This window comes from Oncorhynchus clarkii, chromosome 1 (genome assembly GCF_045791955.1).
Source record: "Oncorhynchus clarkii lewisi isolate Uvic-CL-2024 chromosome 1, UVic_Ocla_1.0, whole genome shotgun sequence".
Classification (NCBI taxonomy): Eukaryota; Metazoa; Chordata; class Actinopteri; order Salmoniformes; family Salmonidae; genus Oncorhynchus; species Oncorhynchus clarkii.
The window spans coordinates 82016652-82037567 of NC_092147.1; the positions used below are offsets into that span (position 1 = coordinate 82016652).

Here is a 20916-nt window from a genome sequence, read left to right on the forward strand (position 1 = left end):
TTTGATTAGTTGGTTGGTTGATTGATTGGTTGAATGAATGATTAATCAGTTGGTTGGTAGATTAATTCATTTATTAATGATTTACTAATTGATTCATTGATAAATTGGTTGATTGATTTTTCTGCATTTTTCTTCCAATAAAATGCTTGATCCCTGTTTGTATATTTCACCTTCCAGGTTCCAAAAGCACTTCATCAGTGGATCAGTCCTCCTCATTCAAAGCAGAGCCTCAGTCCTTCTACAGCTCTTTCACACCAGGAAGTGTGGGTGCCTATGCTCCAGAGTCGAACTCCCCTAGCCCTTACCACCACAGCACTCCCACCTACCCCACTCCTCCAGGAAGATCCACCCCGGGAATGGAGGCTCTTTCCCCCCATCGTCCCGGCATGCCTTCCACCCAGTACGGATACAGAGGGCCACCAGGGGCCCAGTGCAATGGTTCCCCCCTCCATTACAAGACAATGGGAGAGGATGTAAATGGTTACTCCCCAGGACTCATCAGAAAGCAGCTGGCGAACACTGAGCGATGTGGGAGACCTGGCGACTACCCCCCCAGGACGTTTAAAATGGAACCCAACGAGGTGCACTGCTCCCCTCTTGTCAGACCCCCCCACAGCCACAGTACTCCTCCTCCATCCTCCTCCTCCTTCTCCGCCCCCCTCCCCCACCCAGAGGGCCTCCACAGCAGACTAAACGGGCTCCCCGGGGTGGCGGAGGAGATCGGGGACGGGGTTAAAGGTCATGGAGGTCATGACCTCCCCCACTGTGCCACTCATCTCCCCCTTCAGGCCCCTCCCCCTCTCTTCCCCAACCCGGAAGAGGTCAAACAGGAACAGGAAGAGGTGTGGTCAGACAGCGAGCACAACTTCCTGGACAGTGACATTGGCGGGGTGGCGGTGGCTCCCTCCCACGGTTCCATTCTGATTGAGTGCGCACGCAGAGAGCTCCATGCCACCACCCCCATCCTCAGACCCGACCGCAGCCACCCCACCCGCATCTCCCTGGTCTTCTACCAGCACAAATCCCTCAACGAGCCTGACCATGGCCTGCACATGTGGGAGGCAAAGATGGCCCGGAGGGAGCGGGAGAGGGAGGAGGAGGCTGAGAGGATAGGGATGGGCCTGGACCTGGAAGAGGTTAGCCCGGTCAAGGGGAAGGGGAAGAGGGGGAAGGGGGCCGGGGCTGAGAGTGTGGAGCCTGAGGAGGAGGTAGAAGAGGAGGGCCCGGAGGAGAAGAAAGGGGTGTTGAAGGTTCCTACCCGGCAGGCGGTGACCGTAGCGCGGGATGGGGTGGTCACTGTGTCCCCTTATGCTCTGACACAGGTCACGGGCCCCTACAACCGCTGGACATGATACTGTTATGTACACACACGTACACAGGCACACATTCACTCACAGACACATACAGCAATTACATTTTAACACACACACACACACACCACCCTGTGCTACTGCCTTACCTCAATCAACTTTACACTTCTAATCTCCTTTTTCTGTGTTATTTCATTGTGTTACTTTTTCCAAACGTATGTCTGTTTATTTTTGTTTCTCTTCATCTCTGCTTTCAAAGTGATGAGGAAGAATATCGTTTGTGGGTTTTTAACTGTGACTTTTAGTGTTTGGTGATGATTTTTGGGGTCTGGTTTTTTCATGTAAAGAGATGGTGCTCAGAACCAATTTTAAATATGTTTTTAAACTGGTTTTAAATACAACTTGATTAATAAGAACAAACAAGATGTGATTATTTATTCTGACCATTTTTCAAAAACTATTTTTTTATTTTATTTCTTGATGCAAGCCTGTTTACTGCAATTTTGCTGTCATCCAGCATTTTACACTAGTAAACACTCATGTCAAGTCTCTATGGTCTTTGTTTCAGCCAAGAGTGCTCTTTTCACAAAAGGAGTTTTATCAATGATTGATCATGTAATGGTGCCATCTGTAGCAGCAACTTTCCATAAACACACCACATATTACACAGTATGTAAGACTAGACTACACACATTTACTCTAGTTTTATGTGAACAAAATGTACCCATGTAGCATGGTGCTTTTCCTTCTCTTCCCGTTCCTCTATTGGTGGTCATGAAGGAACTTTACTACCTTGTTTTGGGCTGGATCGTTTTAGTCTTTTTGTTAAACGTGATGACATATTGAAAAAGCACTTTTTTATTTTTCATAACTTGAAAAAGGTCCCGTTCCAATATGTACAGATAGAGAGATATATCCGACAGCTTGTTTGAAACCTGTTCGTTTTTTTGTTGTAGAATGATTTTATTCAAATATGAATTTGTAACATTATAAATTGCATATCAGTCTCACAAAAAAAACTGGCTTACTAAGCAATTATGAAATGCTGCATATAAAGATTGTGTCAGATTATGGTGCTTGTTTTCAACGACACTTAATTTTTATGAATCTGGATAACCATGTACAGTATGTTCACTGAAGACCTGGGTTCAAATACATGTGTATTTGAGTATCTGGTATTTAAAATGCTTTTTTCTATGTATTTGAGTATTTTCAAAATACACAGCCCAAAATAAGTACTTTTATTTTAATATTTTAATGGTTGATTGTAAAAAACAAATTGATAGTATTTTCAAATACTTATGTAAAATAGTATTTTCAAATACCTGGAAATGTATTTGCATCAGTGTATTTGAGTATTTTCAAATACTTTCCAAATTTCCAGATGCAACTACTTGTCTTTTCAAATAATTACTTTGAATGTATGGGAAAGTAATTAAGATATTTGAAATAGTATTTTAACCCAGGTCTGGTTCACTGTCTGAACTTCCAGAGTGTTTTAAATAGGACTTGTCTGTTTTTGATACAGACACAGCTGAAAAGACCACATAAAACCTGTTCAGAAATGGTGACTATATTACTGTATGTTTCTTACAGGCGCTGACAGCATCTCTATCCTCTCTTTTTAACTGACTTGACTAGGGCATTGATTGGCACTTATGTTTGTCCATGTACTGGGTATAAATACATTATACAAGTGGAGAGAAAACCAACCAAATCCTTTGTTGTTTCTCATTGCCTCGTCTTTACTCTTTGGGTGAAGCTGCTCTGACAGAATAAAACACTCCTCAGATCATTTCAGCTTCTGTAACAGTGTTGAAATGTTGTTAAAACGTTGTTTACATACCATTTACATAACTGTTTCACATGGTGTCTGAATGTGGCATACAGGGTTGGGGTTAACTTGTGTCATTTCAGAAAATACCGGTAATATTCAGAGAGAATTTTCCAATTCAACCTTATTCATTCAAATTAATTTGAAAATCCTGGATAGAAGGCTTTTGAAATAGAATCAACCTCAATGCTTGTGGCATACCGTTTCAGGGTGGAAATGTAGTTACTTTCTGATGGTGCTAACTCGTCAAAATGTGATGCTGCACTGACAAAGCCTGTGTTTATTCTAGGGGTGATGTTATGATGCTTTTTGCATGACTAGCATTTGCTGTTTCCCTTCTGGATGGGCCTGCCATACCTTTGTGCTCTACCATCTCTGTCCTGAATGCATTATGTACTACAGTACTTCAATCTTGTCACTGGTCAACGTGAGCAGAGTTACAGAGTAGCATCAATTCTCTGCATCTTTTCATCATAAGTTCTAGGTCTATCACGTATTGAGTCAGGCAGTAGACCTCTGCAGTATACAGTATAAACCTGCTTTAATAGGGGGCAACCATGTAGGGTATTCATCAATGCTCACATTAGTCCATCATAACCATGTAAATATGGGCCCATTCACTAATACTGCAATTGATTAGGCATCTGTTGTATTGATCGGTCTCAGTATATGCTGGCTCTAATGCAGCTCAATGCAGATAAAGCACATTTCACTGGCGCTTTCATTTGAGTAATACACAGATCTGGATGTATGTTTTTTTTTTATGTCTGTTGTTCCTTTTCTTTGTTTCTCAGGTGTGGGGTTGTTCATTTACCCAGGCTTCAACCCAACTAGGGCACACACAGTCTCCTAACACAACTCTCTTTCTTCCAATAATGTTGTCAACAGATTGACAAAGTCAAACCATATACTTAGATTTTTCCACTGAGATAAATGTTGACACATAGATTGAATGCATTTTATACAAAGTAGCTGCAGTACATATATAGTCTATTACATTATATTGAATGTAGGCCGTTGCAAGTTAATAATGTGGTAGAAAACAGTCACTTTAAAATGTTTCCAGCTTTACATAAGACAGTTTGTAAGATAATAAACTTTTGTAATTGTTTCACTTGAAGATTTCTTGGTTCTACCATTATGTGTGACTTGAAAACTGTGGTAACCTAGATGTACATCAAGGAGGAAAAACTAGCACCAGCATTTTAAAACTCAAAGGTTTTTATTGGAATAAAACTGTATAAAATACACATTTCATGTGGAACTGACAGTTTTACTGTACTATTCATGGTTTGTAGATAACAGTCTTGTTATTTTGCAACTGATTGACAAAATGACTGTACATAATAACTAAGGTGTATATCAGTTTGACAGTTTTGAGAAAATACTAAATTCAGCATTCCTGTCAATGGCCCCCTGGTGAAATAAAGATGTATTTATATTTTGGACTTGTTGTGTGTCTTTTTGCTTTATTGACAATAAGTGACTTCAAGGTATACAAACTATAATACTGTGTGTGTGTGTGTGTGTGTGTGTGTGTGTGTGTGTGTGTGTGTGTGTGTGTGTGTGTGTGTGTGTGTGTGTGTGTGTGTGTGTGTGTGTGTGTGTGTGTGTGTGTAGTCTCAGGTGAACATAACAGATGGCAATACCCCTGATTAGAAATGTGTGTGTAGATCCTTAAGAATGTACTTTTGGGAATAGATGGTAACCAGTAGAACAAAAAAGATAGCTTACCTTATTCCCCGGGTCCATTCCTTTGTCACAGTGTAGTGGAGACTTAAATATTTGTAGTATTATAGTTGGAATAAATAGTGATAATATACCTGCGTGCGAAAAGTCTACTGTCAGGGATAGCGGGCTATGCCATTCACATGCTCTTGAACTAAAAAGGCTTCCGTATATTTTTGAGTGATTCGTGACGCACCAGCTCCGAACGGACAGGATCATTTCTACAGGCAAGATGGCGACTTCGGAGCCGGTAAGCGAGATCGAGGTATGTGGACATTTCACGAATAAAAACTGAATGTAGAACCCATCCTTTTTTTTTTTTGGTTAAGTTTCATCTTATAGGGTTTAAATCTACCAGGTTTTAACGGAATATTTTGCTCCAGGATCTGTGAAAGTGTGGGTGTCTGGTTCCAACATGCTCAGCAATGCTAGCGATGGATTTAGGGGGTGGCATTGGAGACTGTTGGCAGGGAGTGACTGGACATAGCTAGGTAGTTAATACTTGGTTCATTGAGTCAATACAATATATTACACTGTTACTGTGTCCTTTCAAAACTATTGATCGTATTTGTGATAGGTTTTTATTTACACGATAAAAAAATGTGACATCTAGACACGTGTGTCTGTGCTGTGTTAGCTAGATTTTACGTTACCTTGCTAACTATAGCTAGCTAGCCTGATGGCTAACGTTAACTAACTTGCTGCCATGGGGCTTGCTCATTTGAATCTGCACATATTTTGCACAAATTAACCTGTTTTGATGCCAAATTGAATGAATTACTAGTTGTAACTAGTTAGCTAGCTAAATTGTTCCCAATTAGCTATACGACAATCGGACGTTATTGAATTAGCTAACTAGCAACTGTAGAAGTTAACGTTAAAAGTGATTTAGTTGGCTAGTTAACGTACTAGTGAGTCAGTCAGCTAAATACTTCAGTATACTGGATATCTTGGAATCAGCCCCATCCAGCAGGCGCATGACTTGCGGCGAATCAATGAATCAGAGATGAAGCATATGGACGGTCTAGCTAACTACTTAGGGGTTAGCTACAGAGTAGTAGGTAGAGTTTCAATCACATGTGGCTCTCTAGTAGCTATTAGTAATGGCTAACTACACAAACGTTTGGCTTAGTCTCAGGTGAACAGAAAACGTAGCTAGCTAGCTAACCACATTGACAAAACAGAGCCGGCTAGCCATTGTCACCTCACATCACCTTTTTCTAGATCTTTCAATAGTGGAAGTCTAGATCTTCAGCATCTTCTACAGAGATGTTGGTAGATATTCAGTAGACATGTAGAGGCATTGTATGTATCATTCAGTAGTAGAAATGGCAGAAATCCTAGTTTTGTCTTTATTCAAAACGTTAAAATGTAGTCCGACATGGATAGAATACATGTAGTATTGTTTTAGTGTCTGTATTAGTTTTATTAAATTTAACCTTTTGTTTAACTAGGCACGTCAGTTAAGACTTGTTCAGGAGCAGAATGACAGATTTTTACCTTGTCAGCTTGTGGATTCCATCTAGCAACTTTTCAGTTACTGGCCCAAAGCTTTAACCACTAGGCTACCTGCTGCCCCGGTTAGTTTCCATAATTATCCTTGATATTGATATGATTGTGTATGTTAGGAGCTATTGGCAGGATGGGTCTAAAGATGTCAGATTTCCTGCAAACAGCTAATATTGTCTTGATGAATGTTTTTGCTGTGTCATCCCATCCAGAATGCACCTGAAACAGAAGAGCCCCAACCTGAAGTAATCCCCACTGCACCACCTGTGGTCACTGATTCCGAGCAGTACATCAAACACCCCCTGCAAAACAAGTATGGGTACAGTGTGTCTGTCTGCTTTTGTGCATTACAATTAGTAAATGAGACAACTTTTTGTGTGGTAGTCAGCACATGCAACAATCAGTAACACAGGTAGCCTGAAACATAGGCTATTACTTTGCAGAATACCAGCCATATATAGCATAACAGATAGGATTAGAAAATATGTCTCCTCTGTGAATCTACTCTGCCTGCCATATTATTCACCATAGGTCAATACAGAGAGGGGCTCCTTACTCTGCCACTGTAGCCCATGACTCACTACAGTGGAACCTCCACCAAATAGCTGCGACTTTCTCTCTGACCCGGGTGCTGTGTAAGATTTGTATGTGACTTATATGTCTGTCCTGTAGATGTTTGGGCTGGAAGCAGTGCTTGTTTGGTACAATATTGTCCACTTTGCTGACAACTGGCTGCTGATTACAACACATCTGCTGCTCAGCGTTGACACCAGGAGTATATTCATTAGGGGGAAACCGAGGGGGGTGGAAACGGGGAGGGACCTACCTGAATTTGTCCAATAGAAACTCGTTGCAAAACGCAATTGTTTGGACTAATGATTACATCCCTGGGGTACTGCAACAAAAACAAGAGTTTCTATTGAACAATTTCAGGTAGGTCCCTCCCTCTTTCGTTCTTTGGCTTCCGTTTTGTTCCTAGTGAATAAACCCCAGGGTCATGTTCCTTCATTAGATACCAAACGGAAGGGAAATGACAATCAGAACTGGACTTGTCCAATAAGAAACTAAGTCGTTTTTTAAGAGTTGCAAAACCTTTTAAAACGTGTATTGTGTGCCTAAATTAACATTACCCAGATGGGGATACTAGGGTCACGCTCACTAGGCCAAAACGCTTTGGTGCTTCCTAAAATATTTCCATTCACATGCTCACAGCTAGCTTTATCCCTAACCCTAGATGAAGAACAAAGCTGATCAAACTTGCTCTCTACAGATTTGACATTGTGATGTCATCACTTTTATCTGTTGTAGCACATCCAATCGAGTGGCTGTCTTTTGAATAGGGAACCAGGCCATAGACTACTGTAGGCAGTACATCGGACCGGGTAGAACTGCTGACATAAAACACTGCCTCAGTAGACCCACTCTAGACCTTTCTGTCTGTCCTGTCCCTGCCTCAGGTGGATGCGGTCCCTCCCTAACCACAGATTCTGGGCCATTCTGATGCTTTAAAACTCCATAGTTCTGGTCTTTTTTCCTGTTTGAAAAACTTGATCCTAGACCAGAATCTATCTATCTATCTCAATATCTATCTATCTATGTATGTATATGTACGTATATATACGTGTATATATACGTATATATACGTATATATGTATGTATATATATGTATATATACATACACACACACACATATATGAATGTGTGTGTGTGTATATACACATTAATGAATGTGTGTGTATATAAATATAATATACACTACCGGTCAAAAGTTTTAGAACACCTACTCATTCATTGGGTTTTCTTTATTTTTACTATTTGTAGAATCATAGTGTAGACATCAGAACTATGAAGACACATATGGAATCATGTAGTAACCAAAAAGTGTTGTTAAAAAAAATCTAAATATATTTGAGATTCTTCAATGGTGCCACCCTTTGTCTTGCTGACAGCTTTGCACACTCTTGGCATTCTCTCAACCAGCTTCACCTGGAATGCTTTTCCAACAGTCTTGGAAGGAGTTTCCATGTATGCTAAGCACTTGTTGGCTTCTTTTCCTTCACTCTGCGGTCCGACTCATCCCAAACCATCTCAATTTGGTTGATGTCGGGGGATTGTGGAGGCCAGGTCATCTGATGCAGCACTCCATCACTCTCCTTCTTGATCAAATAGCCCTTACACAGCCTGGAGGTGTGTTGGGTCATTGTCCTGTTTAAAAACAAATTATAGCCCCACTAAGCCCAAACAAGATGGGATGGCATATCGCTGCAGAATGCTGTGATAGCCATGCTGGTTAAGTATGCCTTGAATTCTAAATAAATCACAGCCAGTGTCACCAGCAAAACACCATAACACCACCTCCTCCATGCTTCACGGTGGGAAATATACATGCAGAGATCATCCGTTCACCCACACTGCATCTCACAAAGACAAGCGGTTGGAACCAAAAATCTCAAATTTGGACTCCAGACCAAAGGACAAATTTCCAAATTGTCCATTGCTTGTGTTTCTTGGCCCAAGCAAGTCTTTTCTTCTTATTGGTGTCCTTAAGTAGTGGTTTCTTTGTAGCAATTTGACCATGAGGCTGGTAACTCTAATGAACTTGTCCTCTGCAGCAGAGGTAACTCTGGGTCTTCCATTCCTGTGGTGGTCCTCCAGTTTCATCATAGCGCTTGATGTTTTTTGCGACTGCACTTGAATAAACTTTCAAAGTTCTCTAAATTTTCCATATTGACTAACTTTCATGCCTTAAAGTCAGTCTCTCCAGGATTCTGCAATCATATAATTCAATGCAAAATCAACCAATCAGCGCATATTATGTGAGACAGTGCAATTTTTACAAATTCACACACTTTTTGCACGTAAAAGGGTCCAATCAAAAGCGGGTTTACTGCACTGTTAGCAATCCCCCTTGCTGTCAGTCTATTCACGTGCGAAGATGATAGGTGATTGTTGATGGCTGACAGGCAGTGCAATGAACAGAAGTCCATCTAATTTGCCAACAAAAATAACAGCTAAAAACTGTGCACAACAATTTCCAAATGTTTTTGGGAAACGAGAGAAAGTCACCAATCAAGTCACTTCGAATCAGCAAAGCATATGAGAATGTCAGAACAGTTCCCACAGCAAGGACAGTTCACCATGACTGAAGTAGTAGCAAGGACGACTGGCAAGCGCTGAAAGAATCAAGGTGTGGCGTTTTACTCAAACTTTTACTCCGCTAACCTTGGCTTTAGTAGGGTGGTCGGTACTCTGCTCTCCCCAGTCTAACCTTGGCTTTAGTAGGGTGGTCGGCACTCTGCTCTCCCCAGTCTGTCTATGGAGAGTGCTGCTCAAAGCACTAAGTGCAATTTGTCAGCTTTGCTGGTTTAAACTCTGTGCTTCCGTGATCCGTATTAAGTTTTACAATCTGTCTGGATTTTTTTAGAAATTAAATTGCAACCCTTTCAGAAAAAATCACAATCTGAAGTATTTTGAATACAAATCGATCCTCAAATTGAAAGCGATTAATCAGCTTTTAATCTATTTAGACCTTTTTTTTGTTTGTTTGAGGGCGTGGGAATGGGAAGTGCATCTTGTGTTGATAGCAATCCCCAAGCCTGATGGAGAGATGTGAGTGAATGTGTGAATGGATTTTGACAGAGCTGTTCGTTCCGAAAAATAAAATTGAGTACTTTAGATGTTTCTAATGGTTTTTGTATTAGGTATTCTGTTTAAAATCGGCCGTGCACATTACTTTTTGTTGTTTTATATGAAATGAATGTGTAAAAAATCACAAATCACAAAATGTTGCAAAATCCTGGAGGGACTGTAAAGTAATGATGGATTGTTTCTTTTTGCTTATTTGAGCTGTTCTTGTGATAATATGGACTTGGTCTTTTACCAACAACAACTGATTGGCTCAAACGCATTAAGAAGGAAAGAAATTCCACAAAGGAACTTTTAAGGCGGCACAACTGTTAATTGAAATGCATTCCAGGTGACTACCTCATGAAGCTGGTTGAGAGAATGCCAAGAGTGTGCCAAACTGTCGTCAAGGCAAAGGGTGGCTATTTGAAGAATCTTAAATATAAAATATTTTGATACTGTTTAATACTTCTTTGCTTGCTAAACTCAGCAAAAAAGAAACGTCCCTTTTTTCAGGACAGTCTTTCAATGATAATTCATAAAATTCCAAATAACTTAACAGATCTTTATTGTAAAGGGTTTAAACACGCTTTCCCATGCTTGTTCAATGAACCATAAACAATTAATGAACATGCACCTGTGGAACGGTCGTTAAGACGCTTAGACGGTAGGAAATTAAGGTCACAGTTATGAAAACTTAAGACGCTAAAGAGGCCTTTCTACTGACTGAAAAACACCAAAAGTTGCCCAGGGTCCTTGCTCATCTGCGTGAACGTGCCTTAGGCATGCTGCAAGGAGGCATGAGGACTGCAGATGTGGCCAGGACAATAAATTACAATGTCCGTACTGTGAGTCGCTTAAGACAGCACTACAGGGAGACAGGACGGACAGCTGATCGCCCTTGCAGTGGCAGACCACGTGTAACAGCACCTGCACAGGATCGGTACACACGAACATCACAACTATGGGACAGGTACAGGATGGCAACAACTGCCCGAGTTACACCAGGAACTCACAGTCCCTCCATCAGTGCTCAGACTGTCCACAATAGGCTGGACTGAGGGCTTGTAGGCCTGTTGTAAGGCAGGTCCTTACCAGACATCACCGGCAACGACGTTGACTATGGGCACAAACCCACCGTTGCGGCACCAGACAGGAAGTGTTATTTGTTGAAGAGTTGCGGTTTTGTCTCACCAGGGGTGATGGTCGGATTAACGTTTATCGTCTAAGGAATGAGCGTTACACCGAGGCCTGTACTCTGGAGCAGGATCGATTTGGAGGTGGAGGGTCTGTCATGGTCTGGGGCGGTGTGTCACAGCATTATCGGACTGAGATTGTTGTCATTGCAGGCAATCTCAACGCTGTGCGTTACAGGGAAGACAACATCCTCCCTCCTGTGGTGCTCATCCTGATTTGACCCTCCAGCATGACTATTCCACCAGCCATACTGCTTGTGCTGTGAGTGATTTCCTGCAAGACAGGAATGTCAGTGTTCTGCCATGGCCAGCGAAGAGCCCAGATCTCAATCCCATTTGAGCACATCTGGGACCTGTTGGATTGGAGGGTGAGGGCTAGGGCCATTCCCCATAGAAATGGGGAAATCTGGTGCTGTCCATGAGGAGGAGATTCACTGCAGTACTTAATGCAGCTAGCTGGTGGCTATTATTCTACAATGTGGAAATATAAAAAACGAAGAAAAACCTTTGAGTGAGTAGGTGTTCTGAAACTTTTGACCGGTAGTGTATAATATTAAAAAAACATACACAACTAAAACCAGATATAAAGTATATAGGAAAGATAATGTACCTATAGTTTTTTTTTACGTTTTTTTATTGAGACCTAACAATCACCTAAATCAAAGACCGCATTAGCCGTGGAAAAATACATAGAATTGCAGGAAATTCTACACTGCCAAGATATGGGGGGGGGTGTCTCTAAAATTCAGCCATGCCTACTCCTCCTGCCACGCACACCACATAAGCCTCTTTTTGATCTACATTGGTTTTGGAGTTGGTACTTTTCAGCTCTCTGAATGTAACTTTGGGGTGGCATTACACCACCGCCAGAGAAAAAACAAGCCTTGCTCAACCTTTTCCTTCTGTTGATGTTTTTCTGGGTGATGCTAGGGACTAGACAGTCTGGAGTCTGTTGTAGGGAGTTCTGGACTTCAACACACTGTGTTTGTGTACGTGGCTCAACATCTCTTTAGTGTTGTCTTTTCTTCAGGACCCCAACAGCAGTAGTGTAGACCACTTTACGTTAATTGACAGTGTTTTTGTTTACACATCTCTATGACCTCAACCTGGTTCATCAGACGATGAACGACACTGCTCGTCTCAACACTGGTGTTGTGTAATGATAACATACGTTTCAGTCGGGCAACACTAGAGTGCTTCCTCTCTAGCCTACTTCTCTACTGATAGTCAGTGTGATAATTAACCACGGGGGACTTTTCAGGAAGGGACCAGGAGGGGCATGTGTATAAATTTAGTATGGCGGGGGGGCACAGGGTTCAGGCCATGCCCTATCCACCTCTCCATCCCTCCCTCCCCTACAACACTATGCTCTTCCTGGGAAAGGGATGATAGAATAATGGTAGGACTGGTGAACAATGGAAGACTGCCTGGTTCTGCTGTTCAACATGTTAGTGTAAGCATGTTACTTACACTTGCTGTTGTACACGATGGGGAAATGAATGCATAGGCAATAACATACAGTGCATTGGGAAAGTATTCAGACCCCTTGACTCCCATGTTTTGTTACGTTACAGAATTATTCTACAATGGATTAAATTGTTTTCTCCCCCTCAATCTATACACCATACCCCATAATGACAAAGCAAAACGTTTTTTATAAATGTTTGCAAATGTATAAATAATAAAAAACTGAAATATCACATTTACATAAGTATTCAGACCCTGTTGAAACACCTTCGGCAGCGATTACAGCCTCGAGTCTTTTTGGGTGTGACACTACAAGCTTGGCACACCTGTATTTGGGGAGTTTCTCCCATTATTCTCTGCAGATCCTCTCAAGCTCTATCAGGTTGGATGGGGAGTGTCGCTGCACAGCCATTATCATGTCTCTCCAGAGATGTTGGATCGGGTTCAAGTCCGGGCTCTGGCTGGACCACTCAAGGACATTCAGATACTTGTCCCGAAGCCATCCCTGCATTGTCTTGGCTATGTTCTTAGGGTCGTTGTCCTGTTGGAAGGTGAACCTTTGCCCCAGTCTAAGATCCTGAGCGCTCTTGAACAGGTTTTTATCAAGGATCTCTCTGTACTTTGCTCCGTTCATCTTTCCCTCAATCTTGTCTAGTTTCCTAGTCCCTGCTGCTGAAAAACATCAACACAGCATGATACTGCCACCACCATGCTTCACCGTAGGGATGGTACCAGGTTTCCTCCAGACATGCCGTTTGGCTTTCAGGCGAAAAAGTTTGTTCTTGGTTTCATTAGAGCAGAAAATCTTGTTTGTCATGGTCTGAGGGGCTTTAGGTGCCTTTTGGCAAACTCTAAGTCGGCTGTTATGTGCCTTTTACTGAGGAGTGGCTTCTGTCTGGTCACTACCATAAAGGCCAGCTGCAGAGATGGTTGTCCTTCTGGAAGGTTCTCCCATCTCCACAGAGGAACTTTTGAGCTCTGTCAGAGTGACCATTGGGTTCTTGATCACCTCCCTGACCAAGGCCCTTCTCCCCAGATTGCTTAGTTTGGCCGGGTGGCCAGCTCTAGGAAGGGTCTTTGTGGTTCCAAACTTCTTCCATTTAAGAATGGATTTTTATAGGCAGAGCAACATGACATCAAACTTCCATACCTTAACCTTCCTTATCCTACCCGTTAAGTAGTTGCTATGGAAATCTTTATAGTTTATTTGCTGTACGTTGTGTGGCACGGACTGTTGGACGCGTCATTGATTGTAGGTCTGCTGTTGGACGCGTCATTGATTGTAGGTCTCCTGTTGGACGCTTCATTGATTGTAGGTCTGCTGTTGGACGCGTCATTGATTGTAGGTCTGCTGTTGGACGCGTCATTGATTGTAGGTCTGCTGTTGGACGCGTCATTGATTGTAGGTCTGCTGTTGGACGCGTCATTGATTGTAGGTCTCCTGTTGGACGCGTCATTGATTGTAGGTCTCCTGTTGGACGCTTCATTGATTGTAGGTCTGCTGTTGGACGCGTCATTGATTGTAGGTCTGCTGTTGGACGCGTCATTGATTGTAGGTCTCCTGTTGGACGCGTCATTGATTGTAGGTCTCCTGTTGGACGCGTCATTGATTGTAGGTCTCCTGTTGGACGCGTCATTGATTGTCGGTCTGCTGTTGGACGCGTCATTGATTGTAGGTCTGCTGTTGGACGCGTCATTGATTGTAGGTCTGCTGTTGGACGCGTCATTGATTGTAGGTCTGCTGTTGGACGCGTCATTGATTGTAGGTCTGCTGTTGGACGCTTCATTACATTTGCTGTTATGTTAGAATTTAGCCCTGCTTTGGCTGATGTATATCAATTCATGCATTTCCATAACTGTTACTGCTGTTGATATGCAGACCGACACATTGACTGGTCACTCTGGTAGTTGCAGATGGTAAGATTTGCCCACTAAAGACAAATAGAAGCCTCTGTCTGTGTGGACCGGGGAGTGCGATGGGGAATCTCTGACTGTGTCCTCTCACTTCAGATGGGCCCTGTGGTATTTCAAAAATGACAAGAGCAAAAGCTGGACAGAGAACCTCCGTCTCATCGCAAAGTTTGACACAGTGGAAGACTTCTGGGCGTGAGTACTCTTCCTCTCCCTCTTTCTCTCTGCTACTCTTCCTCCTCCTCCCTCCTAATCCACATCACCACCCCTTATTCTACCTCTCCATCCTATGGCATCATCATGACAATCAGTGTTGAAAAAAGGGACCATTTCCTGTTTAGCAGAGCAGAATGTTAATTTGCAGCTAGAAATTAATTCTACAGAATGGACATTTTAACAAGCAGTTCTATGCCATGTATTGCTATCTGTGCCCTGAATGTTGTGCCTCATGACTTCTCTCCAAAATCAAAATGGAGAATGGCATCTATTGTCTCACTATCATTTTATAATCCGTGTCTAATATGATTTTATCTGTAGGCCTGTGTTTAAGTGTGCCTCTTGGTTGTGTGTTGTAGATTATATAACCACATACAGCAGCCCAGTAAGTTAGGCTTTGGCTGTGACTACTGCTTATTTAAGGTAAGTGGACATCTGAAACCAACGGTATCCTATCAGAGGACATGTCGCTCTTCTGTACGTTGTCAAGTTAAGGATGTTAAATGAAGACATAAAGCCCCTCTGAGTAGGACAGTGTTTCCCGAACTCGGCCCTCGGGACCCCAAGGGGGGGTGCCCATTTTTGTTTTTGCCCTAACACTGGACAGCTGATTTAAATGATCAACGCTTGATGATTAGTTGATTGTTTGAATCGGTTGTGTCGTTCTTTCGCAAAAACATGCACCCTGGGGGGCCAGAACAGAGTTTGGGAAACCCTGATCTAGGATCAGGTCCCCCTTATCCTTTTAATGTTTTTCATTATGGTCTAAAATGCTTAACTGATCCTAGATACTGTAATACGCTTCATGAATACAGACCCAGGGTGTACGTTGGGGGTCAAGTTGTGAGCTAACATTCCTCCACCACTGTGTGTCAGGATGGGGTGAAGCCTATGTGGGAGGATGACAAGAACAAGCTGGGTGGGAGGTGGCTGATGACCCTCAGCAAACAGCAGAGACAAATCGACCTTGACCGCTACTGGATGGAGACAGTAAGTATCATTATCCCTGAACCTGGGTCCTGTTCATTTGGCAGCAAACGGGACCGAAGGAAAGGCTCATTTTTGTTTTCCATTGCAAAATGTTTTTGAATGTTTCCAGTCGTGTACCCTAATGAATTTGACCCTGGGCTGTGTAGTATTCATTAGGGCACAACAAAAACATTGCAATGGTCCAGGTACAGCCTCCATCTTTCAGTCAGTTTTCCTCTCTTTGATGAACACAACCCTCCTGCAACTCATGACTCTACTACCAGAGTATTGAATAATCTTCTGTTAAGGATGGGTTGCTGGACAGTGAATTAACGGGTAAATAACGTTATTTAATCTAGAGTATCGTGTACTTGATTTGTGTGTGTTGCAGCTGTTGTGTTTAATTGGCGAGTCGTTTGACGAGGCCAGTGAAGACGTGTGTGGAGCGGTGGTCAACGTCAGACCCAAGGGAGATAAAATATCCATCTGGACTGGGAACTGTCAGAACAAGGAAGCCATCGTGGCGATAGGGTAGGTTCACATCTCTTTCCTTTTGTCCATTGAGTAAAAGTCCGTCCTCTACTCCTCCGTCACCAAATGTAGGCATGTGGCAGTTTGGAAATCGATCCTATCCTCAATTGCCTCCTCCAGTGGAAGATTCTCAAGTGTATCTACGCAGAAGAGGGTTCTTTAATTCAGCCACACCCCCTTTGAAACAGGTGTTGAATTAACATTTACTTTTCAGTCATTTAGCAGACACTCTTACCCAGTGACCTACAGTGTGTTCTTCTTAAGATAACAAACCAGGTGAGAGAGCCAAGAGACCAGAGGTGGCAGAACGGAGTGCTTGGGTTGGTGTAGGGTTTAGCATACCCTGATGGTAGGGAGGGGCAGTGCCCCTTGCTGTTCCATAGGCAAGCTCCAGTCTTGTAGTGGATGCGAGCTTCGACTGGAAGCCAGTGGAGTGTACGGAGGAGAGGGGTGATATAAACAAATCTATGGCCCAAGCCTTGGAGCCGTGCCAGTAGTAAAATCATCGGGTGACATGGGAAAACTTGGGACGGTTGAACACCAGGTGGGCTAGAGGAGAAAAGCACACGTTTAAAAAATAACGACATGCTACTTCTGGTTTTATTCAATATAAAAATAAAATAGCATGTCTTCAGGCAAATTACATTTACAGGGTGGAATCCCAAAATACATGTAAAAAGAAAGGTAGCTAGTTGTATGTATACGTGTGTGTGTGTGTGTATGTGTGTGTGTGTATATATATATATATATATATATATACACACACATACATGCACACACACACGTATACATACAACTAGCTACCTTTCTTTTAATATATATATATATATATTTACATATGTATATATTTGAGTATGTGTTTGTATACTCCTACATCACTGCGATGTTTCTAGCTCACCACTAGGTGGCAACAATTTGTGTAAGACTGTAATGAAAACCTATTCATCATTCCCTCTTTTTCTCTCATCTCTCTCTCTCCAGACAACAGTATAAAGAGCGCCTGAGTATCCCCATCAAGCTCCTGATTGGCTACCAGTCGCATGACGACACGTCTAGCAAGAGTGGTTCCACCACAAAGAACATGTACTCAGTCTGATCAACAACACCCACCCCCAACTCAACTACAAACCCACTAGAGCTGGGCGATATGGACCAAAATCCATATCACGTTAAATTGACTGAATTATCACGATAAATTGAATGATAAGTTTATAACATTAATGTGCACCACAGTTATTTTTTATATTACCCCTACAACTACTACTACTACTACTACTACTACTTTGAATGTTGTTGCCATCAATTGTCCCATTAATAGTTAATTAGCTAATTTATTTCATTTGGAACTTCACATTTCTCTAGTAGGGTCCTATGGGTAATGAACGATATCAGCCAAATGTCCACAATAAGTGGTCAGTGTTAAAACTTTTCAGTTTATCGTCCCAGCTCACTGCATCACCAACACATTCATACTTTTCAGTTGTCAACTACTGTTAGTGTCCTTCCTCTTTACAGACGAGAGAATTGTTCAAACGTGTACAAAGTTAGGGCCGCCTCCCTGACACCTGATTGTCCGGCTGGCTAAATGACGTATATTGTACAGAAGAAAAGGAGAACAGCTGAAGCTGTTGGGATTTGAGCTAGAAGATCTTAAATAAATGACTTAATTTTAGAATTGGTGAGTATATGTGAATAATAATGCCAGTGGCTTCCCCCTACTCGTGTAGCTGGGAGAAGATGTTGTTTAAGGCCTGGTTAAAAACACCTTCCTCTGCTGTAAACCCAATTCCTTTTCTCATGCAGAGTTTATCACTTTCTGTTATGAAAAGTGTTTCTCACCAACCACCCAGGATAGGAAAAAAGACCAGATTAATTTACTCCGATTTTAAAGGGCAGCCAGCATTTTAACCTGCTTTACCTGGAGGTGTTTAGCATGATAAGGGATTGCAGATGCACCTGCTACAGAAAAGACAACAGTATCAAAAAAGAAAAACGTTTGTAAAGAATAGTAGTGGTCACACGGTCTTAAGTGTGAACATTTTGGAAGAAAGACCACGAAGTTCCAGCCATGCTGGGATTGAGGATTGTTTGCTTGTAAAACTTTTTTTCTCCCCCCTTTCCCTATTTATTTATGATTATATCCATTTGAGGTTAAACTACTTAGTTGGAGGGCAACCATTAAAAAAAACTAAATTTCCCTACACTATTTTTTTTTGTTATTTTTTTTGTTATTGGGGATGTTAATGACATGGACTACTGCTTAATATAGAACCTTTTTTACAGTGTATCATAGCAAGTAAAGATGCCTGGACAAGTTTTAGGTCTGCTTCTCTCCGTTTTCCTCCTGTAACATTTCGCACTACTCTCTGGGGCTGGTGCGAGTGGAGAAGAAAGGATATCTTCCTCTCTATCCATCGTTAAATGATTTTGCTCATAATGTATCTTAATGTATATTACCTTCTTTCAAGTAAAGGTTAAGTGCTTTGCATTAAAACCAGAACCACGCCGTCTCCTTTCCTGTGTTGTCAGTTTAGCGTCACTTTCTGTAGGGTTACAGTGGTGTGTTCAATATGCACCGATCAGCTCTGAATAGGTCATCACTTTCTATAGGGTTACACTGGTGTGTTCAATATGCAGACAATGCACCGATCAGCTCTGAATAGGTCATCACTTTCTATAGGGTTACAGTGGTGTTCAATATGCAGACAATGCACCGATCAGCTCTGAATAGGTCATCAGATCAAAGCCTGGAGAAGTGTTTAATAACATCTTAGAAACCCTACTGTATGAACGTCTTCCTGTATGAACGTCATAATCTTCCTATAAAATGCACAGAATCTGTGTATCTTAAACACACCCAGTATTGACAGTTGCTCTGTGTTGAAATCCTTAGCCCCTCCTACTTGTAGCTCTCCAAGGATTGGATTTAGTATGGTTTCCCGGGTGGATTTCATCGTTGCCATATTGCTTACACACCCATCTAAACAAGTCCCTAGGTACTAGGGGCTCGTTTAGAATTCAGTGGTGAGTTAAAGGGTATTTTCAGATGCATCTTTTTTTTTCAAGATAGTCAAATTCTTAGTTGCCTAAAGGAGACTCGTGAACCAGATCAACATGATACTGCATAACCATAATCTGTACTAAAATATGTTTCTATAATGCACCCTTTGTACATAGCAGGCAAAATAACATCAAGTAATCCTCAATCAGTGCACACACCCAAGTCCTTATTCCTTCCAAGCCCCCTACATTCATACAGCTATCAGTCCAAGGCTAGAGTCAACAACAGTATGACGAGGTTTCCCAAACATCTCTGGTTCAAACCACCTGAGTTACCTGTTGATCTACAGTACACACTTGTCCTTACGCAAATACCGCCTGGGAGCCAACGCCTGGCAACACCCCACAATGACTACTGTCTGAACTTAACACCACTGATATGAGTCACACCTGTCTTCTAAGAACACTTAACTGTTCCAGAGGTATGCTTTTGTTTTTTACGTTGTGTTTGCACATTTCCTCAGACAGTTGAGCGAGTGTGAAGAGACATCGGAGCTTGTTTCCACATCTTGCCACTTATGAGTGAGGCAAGGGGGATGTTTTTGTGAACGCAACAAACTCCCCTGCCTTGCAACATTCCTTATACAGTATCAGGGTTGACCCCAACCCACAGTATATCTCAGGAACGACTAGAATTCAGACGCCGGTGAGATATGTTGACATCCTGTTTTACTGACTTTGGCAGAGCTCTGTCTTTGAAGTTAAGTACACAGGAGAAACCTTGCAGCGTTCCTACACACACACACAGTTATAACGGCCTACACACTATAGCACCATTTATGTCTGCTGCTAACATGTGTCCATCCTGATTTTGTCTGTTTACAACAGATCTGATCAAAATCAGTAAACAATGAAGATTTTAATCATCAACACATATCTGAAAATGTAGTCATGATCAGGATGCATCCTAGCACCAGGTATTAACAGGGTATTGTCTCCTAGCACCAGGTATTAACAGGGTATTGTCTCCTAGCACCAGGTATTGACAGGGCTATTGTCTCCTAGCACCAGGTATTAGCAGGGTATTGTCTCCTAGCACCAGGTATTAACAGGGTATTGTCTCCTAGCACCAGGTATTAACAGGGTATTGTCTCCTAGCACCGGGTATTAACAGGGCTATTGTCTCCTAGCACAAGCTTTAACAGGTTACTGTCTCCTAGCACCAGGTATTAACAGGGTATTGTCTCCTAGCACCAGGTATTAACAGGGTATTGTCTCCTAGCACCAGGTATTAACAGGGTAGTCTCCTAGCACCAGGTATTAACAGGGTACTGTCTCCTAGTACAGCCATCCATCCGGACAATGCCATATTGAATCAACTCACCAGGCTTGTGTCAGCAAGTCGCTGGACTCATCTTCTTCACTGGCCTTCATCATCGTTCACATTATTTTTCCACTACTACTGCTGTCTCCTAGCACAAGCATTTCGCTACACCTGCAATAACATCTGCTGAACAAATGTGACCAATAAAATGTGATTTGATTAGATTAACAGGGTACTTGGTCTTTTGAAGCATGACATAAATAGGTCAGACCCTGGATGAGGTGTGTTGATGAAACC

The 20916-nt window shown here is 42.2% G+C and overlaps 2 protein-coding genes across 7 annotated transcripts in view; both read left to right on the forward strand.

Annotated features, from left to right (window-relative positions):
* Positions 1 to 4592, forward strand: part of LOC139413207 (methylcytosine dioxygenase TET3-like) — a 58376-nt gene extending 53784 nt beyond the window's left edge. For all 6 annotated transcript variants that reach the window (XM_071160334.1, XM_071160326.1, XM_071160342.1 and 3 more), the window contains one exon: positions 178 to 4592. In XM_071160334.1, coding sequence (XP_071016435.1) covers positions 178 to 1352 — 1175 coding nt within the window. In that variant the 3' untranslated portion in view covers positions 1353 to 4592. The remainder of the gene's footprint in view (positions 1 to 177) is intronic.
* Positions 4593 to 5040: 448 nt separating this feature from the next.
* On the forward strand, positions 5041 to 18795 carry LOC139413272 (eukaryotic translation initiation factor 4E-like). The gene is made up of 7 exons (XM_071160461.1): positions 5041 to 5137; positions 6594 to 6694; positions 14679 to 14774; positions 15155 to 15218; positions 15672 to 15785; positions 16156 to 16295; positions 17277 to 18795. The coding sequence occupies exons 1-7, from the start codon at positions 5105 to 5107 to the stop codon at positions 17389 to 17391; spliced, it is 663 nt and encodes a 220-aa protein (XP_071016562.1). The 5' UTR covers positions 5041 to 5104; the 3' UTR covers positions 17392 to 18795.
* Positions 18796 to 20916: the final 2121 nt, after the last annotated feature.

Coding starts and splice junctions, on each gene's coding strand:
- LOC139413272 (XM_071160461.1), top strand. CDS start 5,105: ATGGCGACTTCGGAGCCGGTAAGCGAGATCGAG. Junction 14,775..15,154: donor ACAGTGGAAGACTTCTGGGC/GTGAGTACTCTT, acceptor TGTGTGTTGTAG/ATTATATAACCACATACAGC. Junction 15,786..16,155: donor ACCGCTACTGGATGGAGACA/GTAAGTATCATT, acceptor TGTGTGTTGCAG/CTGTTGTGTTTAATTGGCGA.